At 40.2% G+C, this 12,755-nt stretch overlaps 1 protein-coding gene across 2 annotated transcripts in view; it reads right to left on the reverse strand.

The window, feature by feature from the left end:
* Positions 1-474: 474 nt before the first annotated feature.
* The window catches only part of si:ch211-39i22.1 (cytochrome c1), a 43,011-nt gene continuing 30,730 nt past the window's right edge, over positions 475-12,755 (reverse strand). Inside the window, exons 7-12 of one of the 2 annotated variants that reach the window (XM_041806495.1) lie at positions 12,471-12,545; positions 8,281-8,307; positions 7,819-7,836; positions 3,227-3,343; positions 1,325-1,384; positions 475-1,224 (exon numbers count right to left, since the gene is read on the reverse strand). In XM_041806495.1, the coding sequence (XP_041662429.1) occupies positions 1,196-1,224; positions 1,325-1,384; positions 3,227-3,343; positions 7,819-7,836; positions 8,281-8,307; positions 12,471-12,545 (326 nt within the window). In that variant the 3' untranslated portion in view covers positions 475-1,195. Of the gene's footprint in view, positions 1,225-1,324; positions 1,385-3,226; positions 3,344-7,818; positions 7,840-8,280; positions 8,308-12,470; positions 12,546-12,755 lie in introns of both variants that reach the window. The other variant, XM_041806494.1, reaches the window with a different exon arrangement.

A 12,755-nucleotide genomic window follows, 5' to 3' on the forward strand; every position in this document is an offset into this window, starting at 1 on the left:
TAAGAGGTGAAAAGTGGTGAAAAGGGGTTCAAGTGAGAATAAAAGTAAGTTAAAGGGGGCAGAATGGTCAAAAAGCAGCAAAAAAGGGAAAAAGGGGGCAAAATTGACATTAAAAAGCCAATAACTGGGTGAGAAGTGACAAAAACGGGGGAGAAAAAGTGGCAAAATAAAGGGCAGAAAATGTCAAAATTTGGGTGAGAAGTGACAAAAAATGAGTTACAGATGAAAAAAACGTCAAAAAGTGGTAAGAACATGACAAAAATAAAAGGAAGGTGACTAAAATGGGCTAAAAGCAGCAGGGTGGCAAATATTTGGGAAGAAAGTGGTAGAAAAAGGGGGAAAGGCCCCAAAAATTGCAAGTAAAGGCCAATAGAAATATGTAGACAACAAAAAGGTTGACAAACTGATAAATGTGACTCTCCATGGATGTTTTGTGAGGTCAGAGTTTCCTTTTTTTAAGGTTTTCTGGTGGAATAATATCCCAAATTTAGATATAAAAGCCATACATTGCCTTTTCTATGTGATTATTTAAATCTCTGTTATTGCTGCCACAGGGTAGGCGCCGAGTGAATCTATCATTAGCATGATGAGGAAACAGCCTTATAATCACTCTAAGTGATATGTTTGTTAAGACAAAGCAGGACTATTTTCACATGTAAAGGACAAAATAAAAGCGGTACCACTTTGTCCACAGGAGGGCGCCAAACCAAGACAAAGCAGAATTTCCTCACAGGAGCTTTAAATATTCATTACAAAGGATCTATCACTGCTTATATTCACATTTAATTACTAAAGCTCTATATTAGCCATACAAAAAAGTATTTCTATAATTTAGCCATCTTATGGTCATTCTAAATTTGAGATTCAATCTCTTTATTTTCCCTATTAAAAAAGAAACATTAGGATTTGGTTTAAAGTAGAAAGTTGACCAATTCTTTTCATAAATTCCTATTTTTATCAATCATAAAATCCCTAAGGTTCACATATTTCTACCTACTATTCTTTCCTTTCCCCCCAAACACACACACAAGCATTCACTCATTCAGACACACATTAAAAACAGACAGACACGCACAAACACAGCCCTACTGAGGGGCCTCACAGTAATTTAACTCCAAACACAATAGAGCCCAACAGTGAGATTGCCGCTCTGCTTGCCGGTGGTGTTCCAGGCGTTCATGTGATGGTCGCTGGTCTAGGAGGAGTTTAGCAGGTTGCTAAGGACTGCAGAGAGGAGAGCACATACAATGCAAAGGTCATGACGTTGCACGGTACCGGGCGTGTTTGGTTTGTGTGTTTAAATGTGTGCGTTTCTGCGTCCTACCCTGGGGATCCGACTGGGCCTCCGCTGCGTCGGCTTTGCGTGCAGCTTCTGGATCTGCTTCTGATCACAGACATCGACGAAGTCACACAGATGGGAGAGCAGAGAGAGGGAAAAATGAGCAGACATGTCGGTTTGCATTTCATGAGGATTTCATTAACTGTGCATAAATTAAAAGTGTGACATCATTAAGTCTGACAGTGATAGCACCCCGGGGGATTTTATGTTAAAAGGAATATTTCTCAGCTATAATTGCTCATTAACGCCACCATGAAAATGTGTTAGATTTTTTTTTTTTTTTTTTTAACTAGTTCTTTCTGGGCCCTCAAACCCCCCCATGCAGAGTGCAGTGAGCTGCCAGGCTGCACTGCCTTTAAATCATTCATACTCATGATTACTGACTAGACTGTCACAGAAATAAGCAATTTGAAATAAAATAAATGCATTTATCATACTCACATGTAAAGATGTTTAATTGCATTAGAGCATTACAATGCAATCCACAGCATAATGTATGAGCGGAGTGTGATGTTTGCCCTACTTTGCTAAAGCTGAGTGGCCTTTTGTTGATGTTGACTGTAAATGAAAATGTGCTGAATCGGTGTTATTGGTAAGCAGGGTGGGTGTGTCTGAGTGTTATTGACCACACTTTCAAAGAAGAAAGCTGAGTTAGCCAAGTCTCAAAGGAACTCTGCCGACCTCCAAAATGAAGCAGAACTTAAACAAATAAAGCTAAGAGTTGACTAAAGAGCAGCTGCTAAGTTTAATTTGGTTCGCTCTGGTCCAAGTCTACATTTTCCTGCATGGTGGTGTTATTTCTAAAAGATATTCACTTCTGACAGAGACCAAAAAGGCTGTGTAGCGCTGTGCTTGTTGACTCTTTACGATGTGGGCACCAAATAAATTAAAAAAAAACAACAACAACTTTATTCAAAAGTTCTCTGGGAGAAAAAAGGTTCAAAAAGGCCGGAGGACTTTCCTAAATGTGGGTGATTGTCCAGGACTGGACATGTTTTTTTTAAATCAGGGATGGGTGAAAAAATTTGTTCACACAATAGACTGTATGAAAAGACAGATCCTTCGATGTGAAGTCAAAACTACATGGTTGTAGCTAACATAGCTAAAGCTAGGCTCACAGAGCAGCTACATAAGCTACATATCTACGTTATCTGTGTAAGCTTTAGATACGTTTGCTAAACCTAACGTTCCTTAAGTTAACTTAGATAACCAAGCTTTGGAGCTAATGTAGCTTCGTGTGAATGTAGCTAAAGCTAAGCTCACAAAGCAGCTACATACGCTACATATCGATGTTATCTGTGTAAGCTTTAGATACAGCGCTTAACAAATTTATTAGACCACCAACCACAGTCAGGTTTCTGCCACAGCTGCCCTAAATTAACAGCATTGGTAATTACCAAAATCATTTTTGATGCTTCTGCAATGGTTAATACACCAATATGTAGAAGCTCTTTAACCCAAATGATATTTTTAATGCTAAAATAGAATTATTATTGTTATCCATGAATTTTCAATTTTACTGATTTACGAAAAAAATGAAAAAAATAGTAAAGCACATTAATATTTCTGATGAATGTGTCAGATTATAGTTATTTACTGTCATTCCTGAAGAGAAAAATGAGTTTTAGTGGTTGAATGTTATGCTTGATTCATTTCTGACTTCTCAGAGAAGCCCAGTGAGCCGGCTCAAATTTGGGTGAATTCAGTTTGAAATTCCTCATTCCTGTTCAAAATGGTAAAACGGGGAGAGCTGACTGAAAATGAAAGAGTCCGCATTAAAGCACTTCATGATGCTGGATGGTCTCTGAGACAGATATGACAGCTGGGCTGATACGTTTGTTGTATATTCACGTATATGGGGATGTAATAAGTCTGCGGGATCATTACCCTGTCTGTTTTTGAAGCACAGTTTCTTCTTCTGGTAGGCGATGTAGCCGGCAGCTGCTCCCACCACAGCAACAACGATGGCACACAGGATACCTGCTAAAGAGCTGGAGCCGCCCTCTGTGGAGAACAAACACATAGATCATTAACATCTCATCTGCTAAACGTCTTCACTATGACCGTACAGTTTAAAGTATGTTTGATTATACTAGAGGGACAGTGTGGATACAACACCAGCTCAATGATTAGAGAATGCTCAATGTCACCTCGCTGCGCCATTTTGCAGCTGAAATAATGAAGAGCAGCTCAGCAGCGAGGCTCAGTGACATGATATGATGAGCGTGTGTGTGTGTGCGTGTGTGGAGGTGACAGGTGGCGGAGAGAGATGAAGAGACGGAGCATGATAAAGGTATGCATCATCTTGTTCGAGCATTTTCTGATCCCCTTCCTGTCGCCTATCCTGTAATTTAGACCTGAAAAGCATGGAGTGGCAGCATATATCTGTCTGCACCTGTAAGCCTGTTGCCATGACAACATGAATCTGAATAGTTTTCATGCTGTGTCACATCAGATGGTAAATGCCTCTCATAGCTTATTAGAGGCACAGGAAACAGAAGCACACAAAGCCAACAATGTCATGATTAGTGACAAATACAGATAATATGATTATAAAGTATCATCAGCAAAGACTGGAGAGCTGCACCTGTGTATACATCACTCTGTATAATGATCATACCTGTGCATATGAAATAAATCACTCTGATTACATATAAATGTTATTTGTGCAAATTTACAACAATTTGCAGACGAACCAGAGTAGAAGATAAAGAAGATATGAGGCCAGTGTTACTGCTTTTCTTCTTACTGATCAAATAAAGACGTTACACATCAACTTACAACTGTCAGCAAGGAAAAAACATCACTGTATACTGTACAGTAACTTTAAAAAGCATTCACCGCCTTGGATGTTTTACCTTTTTATTGATTTTATAAATCAATCATGGTCAATAAAAACACTCCAAGCAACTCAGAGAAAATGTTACTGAAAGTCTAAATCAGAGGATGGAGACAGAAACATCTCCAAGTCTCTGAACATCCCCCAGAGTTCAGTTAAATCCATCATGAAGAAATGAAGGAATATGTCACATGTGTAAATCTGCCTAGATCAGACCGTCCTCACACACTGAGTGGGCGTGCAAGAAGGAGACTAGTGAGAGAGGACACCAAGACACCTATGACTACTCTGAAGGAGCTCCAAGCTTCAGCAGCTGAGATGGAGAGACTCTGCAGACAACAACTGTTGGCCGGGTTCTTCACCAGTCAGAGCTTTATGGGAGAGTGGCAAAGAGAAAGACACTGTTGAAGAAAACTCAGATTCAATCTGGACTAGAGTTCACCAGAAGGACTGTGGGAGACTCCATGGTCAAGAGGAAGGAAGTTCTTTGGTCTGATGAGACCAGAATGGAGCTTTGAGACCATCAGACAAGACGCCAAACACTGACATCACCACAAACACACCATCCACACTGTGGAGCACGCTGGTGGCAGCATCATGCTGTGGGGATGCTTCTCAGCAGCATCATGCTGTGGGGATGCTTCTCAGCAGCATCATGCTGTGGGGATGCTTCTCAGCAGCATCATGCTGTGGGGATGCTTCTAGCAGCAGGCCCTGGAAGGCCCAAAGCATACAAAGAAAGCTACATAGAAATGGTTTCAAGACAGCAAGGGGAATGTTCTGGAGTGGCCGAGTCAAAGCCCAGACCTCAATCCAATAGAGCAGGGGTTCTCAACCTTTTCAGCCCACGACCCCCAAATCAAAGGTGCCACAGACCTGGGACCCCACTGTACCTGACGGTGGCTGAAATTAGTTTCTTTACATAGAAACTAATTTGTATGACTTATTTTTGTTTATTTGACAATACTTGGTAGAAATCTGTTTTCACTTTTGCATTAAAGAAGTTTTTTCTTTTTTTTTTTTAATTATATTGACCAGATTGATTTATAAAATCAATAAAAGGGTGAAATATCCGTCTTTTTAAAGGCACTCTGTATTCTTTATGCAGTACTTCAGGTTTGTTGTAAACCGGGTAATTATGGCCAAAGTGAAGGTAATATTCGTGGTTACAGCCTGCAGCCCTCTGAATTTACTAGAAATGGGAAGATCATGAGGCAAATATTGCAAATTAAATACAGTTTGTGTTTTTTAAGTTTAAACCAGAAATAAAAGACAAAATCAGACACAGTGGATTAAACTCTGCAGGACTGTCCCAGAAGTGGAGTTTGCACTCAGAGTTTTCAGCTCCGATAAAAGGAGCCCTTCATTCGGCTGCGTTGACTTCAGTCAGCACAGAGTAATAACAGCAGGATATGCTGAGGTGATAATAGAGAAAGAGAGTGAGGCACGGCGGGAGAGCGATGTCGGAGTTAAATGGATGAGTCAGCAACGTGAGCACACAACAGAAACTGGCAGAGTCGAACAAATCCATGGATAAACAAAGAAAAAAACTCTTAAAAACAAGGGAGTGGTGTGAGTCAGAGCACTCGCATGATTCATGATCAATTCCAGAGTGACTCACTGAATTTAAATGGAATCAAAACAGGAGAGGAGTGAGTCAGTTAGAGGAAGTGGAGGCAGGTCCAGGCAGGTACGAACTTGAACATAATGCAAATGCAAAGCAGCCGACACGGACGCACCAGTCCGTCTGGTCTTAGATAAACAGACGGGAAAGTATCACTATGGAAACAAAAACGATGGGAACCGTTTGTGGTCAGCAGCCACAGCCCCTATCACCTGTGTTTGCTACATGGCTGAGGTTAAAGGTCAAAGGGAAAATCTGCAACAGTAGGCTGTCAAAATGGGAAAATTTTTGGGTACGTTTGCCGTTGGAGTCCCTCAGTGGTGGAATGACCTGCCTAATAATCTCAGAATCTCCCTTTAATTCACTTTAAAGCTCCCATGAGGAATTAAACCTCTGTTAACAAAACGTACTGAAGTTTATGCTGACGCCTCTTTATGGCCAACATAAATTAAAGAAATCAAGAGTCATTGTTTCAATTTAGCGCCTGTGATTTACACTATTAACAATGATTACCACTGACTAGGGGTGTAGATCACCAGTTTCATCACGATACAATATAATATCGATTCTCAGAACAACGATTCGATATTTACCGATATCGTCAAGTCTGCTACGATTCGATTCCGATTCGATTCGATTTAGAGACCTGCGATCGATATCAGACGATATTGTGAACCCATTTTCCACAATCTGTTACTTTCCACATAAAGCAAAAACACAATATTGAGACTCATGGATGGGTGGAAACTGTCATAACCAAGCACATGGGGGACTTTCAAATTAAAAGCGTAAGGTAAAAATGGCGATTAATATCGATGTTTATACTTTCAATCGATTTGACTGAATCATTGCTCAAACAATCAATATATCGATCCAGATCGATGAATCGTTACACCCCTACCACTGACTTTAACAGGAACCACACTAGAGCAGAGGTGCCCAAACTTTTCAGTCCATGATCCCCCAAAAACGCCATCAGAGATCAGGGACCCCATCTACCCTCGAAGGGGAGAACGCGCACAATACTGCACAAGGCATCGCGCACAAAACTCACATTTTAAGGTCATTTTTGCAACTTTTATTTACATTTAAGCACAAATATCACTTGATTGAATGATTGCTTGATTTTAATTTGAACTATTTTTAAGAACTTTTTTTTCAAAATAAAAGCTAAAATGTATGATTTTAAATCATATGAAATTTCTCTTACTCTTTGTCCCGACCCTCACTTTGGGAAAAGGGCTGAACGATGCGTGAAAATAACCTAATTGCGTTTTTTTCCCCCAATATTGCGATGGCAATCTAATATGCGATTATTTTTAGGTTCCTCATCTTATGCATTGTTCAGCCAACACAAGCAATAAGCCATTCTATACTACAGCCAACACAATGTTAGATAAATTAAACTAGGGATGAAAGATTACGAAAAATATCCAATTGCAATTTTGGCTTATGTAGCAACACTGAAGGGGAGAATACTTCTTTAATGTTAAACTTGTTTTAAAGAAGAAAATAATATACATGAACAGGAAAGGTAGGATTTTTGTAAAGCATTCCAAAAACAGTCGTTTGAATGTATGCATGATGTGTAGAGCATAAAATCTCTGCTGCAAAAAGGAAAGGTATCAAACTGGTATTTTGACACATTTCAGGTTAAGGAAATATTGCAATGATTGCAATTTGAAAACTGCAGGAGGCCATATTGCAATTTAATCTCATTTGTGATTAATTGTTGGATTTGGTTCCCGGGCCTTGAGTTTGACACCCCTGTACTGTGGGTACAATCACCCTAACGTTCCTCCTTTTAACCCTTTCAACTCCACACAAGTCCCTACAGACTCTCAAAGTAAAGATAACAGTCTGGTGAACGTCATGCAGCAGCTGCAGCGCCAACACACCTGTCGCTTTACATGACACTAAACATAGGGGAGTGCTTATGTTGCAGGTGTGTTTGGAGCGGTGTATAGGAGGGTGGCATAGTGTGTCCAAAACAGACAAAAAGGAAGGAAAACTCACCTTGGGCTTCAGGTTTGTCTGCTGTAAAGAACAGAAAACCACAGTTAGAAACGTGAAACCAGGCGACACACAAACTGGTTTAACAGTCGTGCCTCCAAGTAAAAGAGGAAACATCTGTGGAATGGTGGCCGACTGACACGTGATTTGAATATTAAAACTATGGAGAGCTAGATAGTTATCATAGAACGTGGAAGCGTTTAAAAGCAGGCAGGGACATGCACCTGTCATGCTGCTGCTACACATGCAGCGTGACTAAACTCAAAAACATGTGGCTATTTTAAACATTTGAGCTGAGACAACAGGGAAGAGCATTTCCGGCTCACTAATGCATCCTGTTTTTATTGTGCCAGTCATATCCTGTGAGCTTTATAAAGATGCTAAGCTACAGCAGCATGTGACTGGGTTGTGATTTTTCCTCTTATTACATAAATAATGGGCGTTCACAGTCATAAATAGACTTACCGTCTCCTGTGGCACCGGCAGCTTGTGCTGTAAGGAGAAAGAAAGAGACTTACGATCAAAGGAGGTTCAGGTTTTAATGTGCTAATGATGCATGTAAAACATTTGTCAGAAAGGACAGAGAAGGAGAGCCAGATTTCTTTCTACCTGTGAGGCATTACAGGTGTAGAGTTTCTGTCCTAACCAGTCTGTATGCATTCACACCTCTCACTTTTAGAGAGCCTTTTCAACATGAGAGATGGAGACACTTATTCTTCGATATGCAAACAAGCTTGTTATCTTCAGTAGTCCTGCATGCCCGTATTCGCCTCTGACATCACAGCTACCTGCTCCAACCTGACAAATCCGCTAATCACCGAGCACTAAAGAGGAGCCTCTTTCAGCAGATTATAATGATTATACCAAACTACATGAATCACACGAGGAATAAAAGGAGAGCAGAGAAATCCGCCTGTCAAATGGCTGTGATTAAACCCAGGAGGTAAACGGGTCGACCTGGTGTCTTGTCATGGGAACGCGGCTCATTACAACAAAGCTGCATTCTTGCAGGAGTCTTATGCAGCAGAATATCCGTTGATGATGGAGCACTGCTGTTTCGATGTAGGACTACAATAAAGATGGCTGCCTTACTGCAGGGGTTCTCAACCTTTTCAACCCACAACCCCAAAATAAAGGTGCCAGAGACCGGGGACCTCCACTGTACCTGACGGTGTCTGAACAGCCATGCACTATCAAGAATAGTCGTGTGCAGACAGTGCTGCCCATAAGGGGGATAAATGGGAGAGCTTTCTGGGACCCAGCCAGACTGAGGGCCCATTGAGGTCAGGAAATCAGGGTCCATTGTAAAGTTAGCTAGATATCCATATCCATATCCATATTTAACGTGAGGTGTAACCCCTCTTTACATAGAAATAGATATGTTTTTTAAGTCTTTTGTGCAGTAGTATATAGTCGACTTAAAAATGTAAATCCCTTTTCCTAAAAACAGTATTAAAATAGTTGAAAAAATGTCCAAAAAAGGTGCTTAAATGGGATTTTAGAAGAAGACATGGGTTAGAAGTGATAATAGTAGCAAAAAGAGCACACCATGGCAAAAAAGGGTGGAAATGGCAAAAACAGTCACAAAAATTGGTAAAATGGGATATAAAAGTGGGAAATCATGCTTTAAACTGGCAAAAAACTGATTAACTGGGGCAGATAAATAGGCAGAAATGGGTTGAACTGGTTAAAATGGGCATATCAAACAGTGAAATGTGGTTGAAATGGGGAAAATCAGCGTAAAATGGGATAAAAAGGGGTTGATAGTGGAAATAACGAGTCAACAGAGGCAACAATATACGGAAAGTGGTGAGAATTTGTTAGGAAGTGGCAGTAAAAAGTAGTGTAAAGGGTTAGAAATTGCTAAAAATGGGTTTAGAATGGCAAAAACTGTTGGCAAAAAGGGATGAAAATAGGTCCATATTGTGCAAAATTGATGAAAAGTGGCTAATAATAGTGACAACACCATGAGAAAAAATCATTTCAAAAGTATTCTCCATTTTTTAAGGCATCTGGCGACCCCTTCTTGGTGTTTCACGACCCCTAATGGAGTCCCGAACCCCAGGTTGAGAACCACTGCCTTACTGTGTGATGTCGGTGTTAGTGCTAAGCTGTAAAGCTGTAAAACTGATGCTAGTCACAAAAGAGAGGCGATGACAAAAGGAAGACATGATAAGGACATTTAGATAAGCTTGTTCCAGCTTAAAGGTCAGGAGAGGAGATTTAAGCACGAGAAGGGAGGAAACCAAGGTTATTACTAAAACTGTTCAGTGTTCTTACTAAACTAACGAAGATAAAATAAAATTACAACGCAGATACACTTAGATTAGGATAAGAGCTTTTTCATTATAAGTCAGAAATGAACTTTTTTCTAAAACAATATTCTCTAACTTTTCTGAGAGCGAGGAGGAACATGTTCAACTTCTCCTGCAGAGGCACACGAGTGCATGCATTTACACTTTCTATAACATATCCCCAATTATAATTTAGACTTAACCTAAAGAATCAACCCTTTGCCCCAAGCCTTGGAGTGTAAAAGGACCTGATCTGGGAAAGACTTCACACAAAAGCAATTTTAGGTTTTTAGTGACATGATTTTGAGCCAAAAGTTCCAGTGTTTGTCGACTAAAACTAACTAAAAATGTTTGTCTACAGCCTTTTCTCCATGATAAAACTGACTAAAACTAAGTTTATATCTGTTAATCTGTATCTATTCAACCTCTCAGCTGTAGAAAGCAGGGACCCCAGGTTTGGCAGAGAACACGCTACCATGATTTGGTACCAGATTTAGGCAAGAGAACTAAAAGTAAAGACTAAAACTAGACTACAGCCCGACTGATATGGGATTTTTGGGGCCGATGTCGAAACTGATATTGGGGGCTAAAAAAAGCCGATATCCAATATATCGGCCGATAACCGAAATATGAAATAAGAACATTGATATACACAGGATATATATACTGTACACGAACACAAATTCTTATATTTGTGTTATCTTTGTTGATTTCACAAAGATGAAACTTAGACGAAGTTAAAACGCCGTATAATAGTCTTTTATTAGATAATGGTGGACGTGAATTAACAGTTGCATTTATCTTTGTTTATTCTCTACTACAACTGGTCGACTACAACTCCCACAATGCTTTGCATGTCAAAGAAATATGGCTGCCCACTGAAGAAAGTCAAAGTACATGATCGAAAATGGATTAAAAATGGATTAAAAAGACGCTTATTATCGGATGTAACGCTGTGGATTTAATCTCCAAAGACCTCGAAAAGCCACCAAAGTTCTGGGCTCACAACAACTGCGTCCTTTAGAGCTACGGAGACATTGATGCAAACCAACAGCAAAACGGTCAGCTCTCAGAGGAAAAAACAGAGTCAGTTTCTATGACTCACGGTTTTTATAAACTGTGTCACGTATTAATGTATAGGACAACACCGTCCTCGGAGACTCCAGAAAGTCAGCCAAGTTCTGGGCTCACTAGAAAATGTTAGTGCCCACGACTTACGGTTCAAACGTTACCAAGTGATTTTTAAAGGGATGTGCCTGCTGCACGTATCCGTGCCGCGTGAGCTCTAAGGGTTAATACATCAGCTACATACTGGCTGATGGTGATTAATCTGTGATGCTCTATAATCAGCGCGATTAATCGGTCAGGCTCTAAACTAGACTGAAACTAAAAAGGACAGAAATGACTAAAATGTGACTAAAACTAAAATGCATTTCATTGAAAGACTAAAACTAAGGCTGAAATTAAAAATAGCTGCCAAAATTAAAACAGCATAAGAGTGATGTTGCAAAATTCAAATGTGTGCAGGGCTGTGCTACATGTGGAGTTTTTTTACTTCAACATCTGGGTGATTCATCTGTAAATGATGTTTCTGTCCTTTATTTTCCCATTTCTCATTTAATGATCAAAGCAGCAGAATCCTCCTGTAAGGTTTATTTGACCAAATAAATGTTTAGGCTTTTTATTATGGCATGCATTCTTTATTATAGAAGGTCCAGTCACTGGTTCATCAGTACTCCTGGCTACCATTACACCATGAAGAAAAAGAACACTCAGTGAAAAGGTGATTGAGGATGGAGACAGAAACATCTCCAAGTCTCTGAACATCCCCCAGAGTTCAGTTAAATCCATCATGAAGAAATGAAGGAATATGTCACATGTGTAAATCTGCCTAGATCAGACCGTCCTCACACACTGAGTGGGCGTGCAAGAAGGAGACTAGAGAGAGAGGACACCAAGACACCTATGACTACTCTGAAGGAGCTCCAAGCTTCAGCAGCTGAGATGATTAGCGAAGTATTTTCAGAGCCAGTGTTGTAATCTCGCATGAGTAGGGCCTGCCTCTGTGTGATAAAGCTGTGTGTAAAACAGGCTGTTATGTTTACATCACATCGCTTGTCAAAGAAACATCATTTCCAGTACATAGATTACAGATCTTGTCTCACTTTGGTTCCTGAGAGCAGAAATTCCTTTTTTCCCATTTCTGTTCCACACATCCTTTAGTACTTTGGGAGCTTTCAGCTCACAGTTTGAATAATAAAATCATCAGTAATTGGAGTAAAGATCCCTTTATACCACAGTGATCTAGGGTTCTTGATTATAAAATAAAACCAACAGTGAAAGTTTAAAGAAGTTTCTTACGCCCAGGCTGCAGACTGCGGCTCTTCCCTGACGTCTCTTTGTCGTCCAGAGCATCTTCCAAATTGAATCCCAGATCTGAGAAAATAATAAGATATCATTGGTGACAGAAATACGATATCTCTCCCTGCAGGGAAATTCTCTTCTCACCGCCCCGCCCAAGAGGGATTTCTTCCAGATGTTCACCTCAAACATGACATCTCTCTAACAAACTACCCTAACCATCCCAAACGGCGTAATAACACCAAACTATCTACCATCATGGACTCCCTCCCCTCTCCAGTCCCT

The sequence above is a fragment of the Cheilinus undulatus genome, linkage group 15, assembly GCF_018320785.1.
Source record: "Cheilinus undulatus linkage group 15, ASM1832078v1, whole genome shotgun sequence".
Classification (NCBI taxonomy): Eukaryota; Metazoa; Chordata; class Actinopteri; order Labriformes; family Labridae; genus Cheilinus; species Cheilinus undulatus.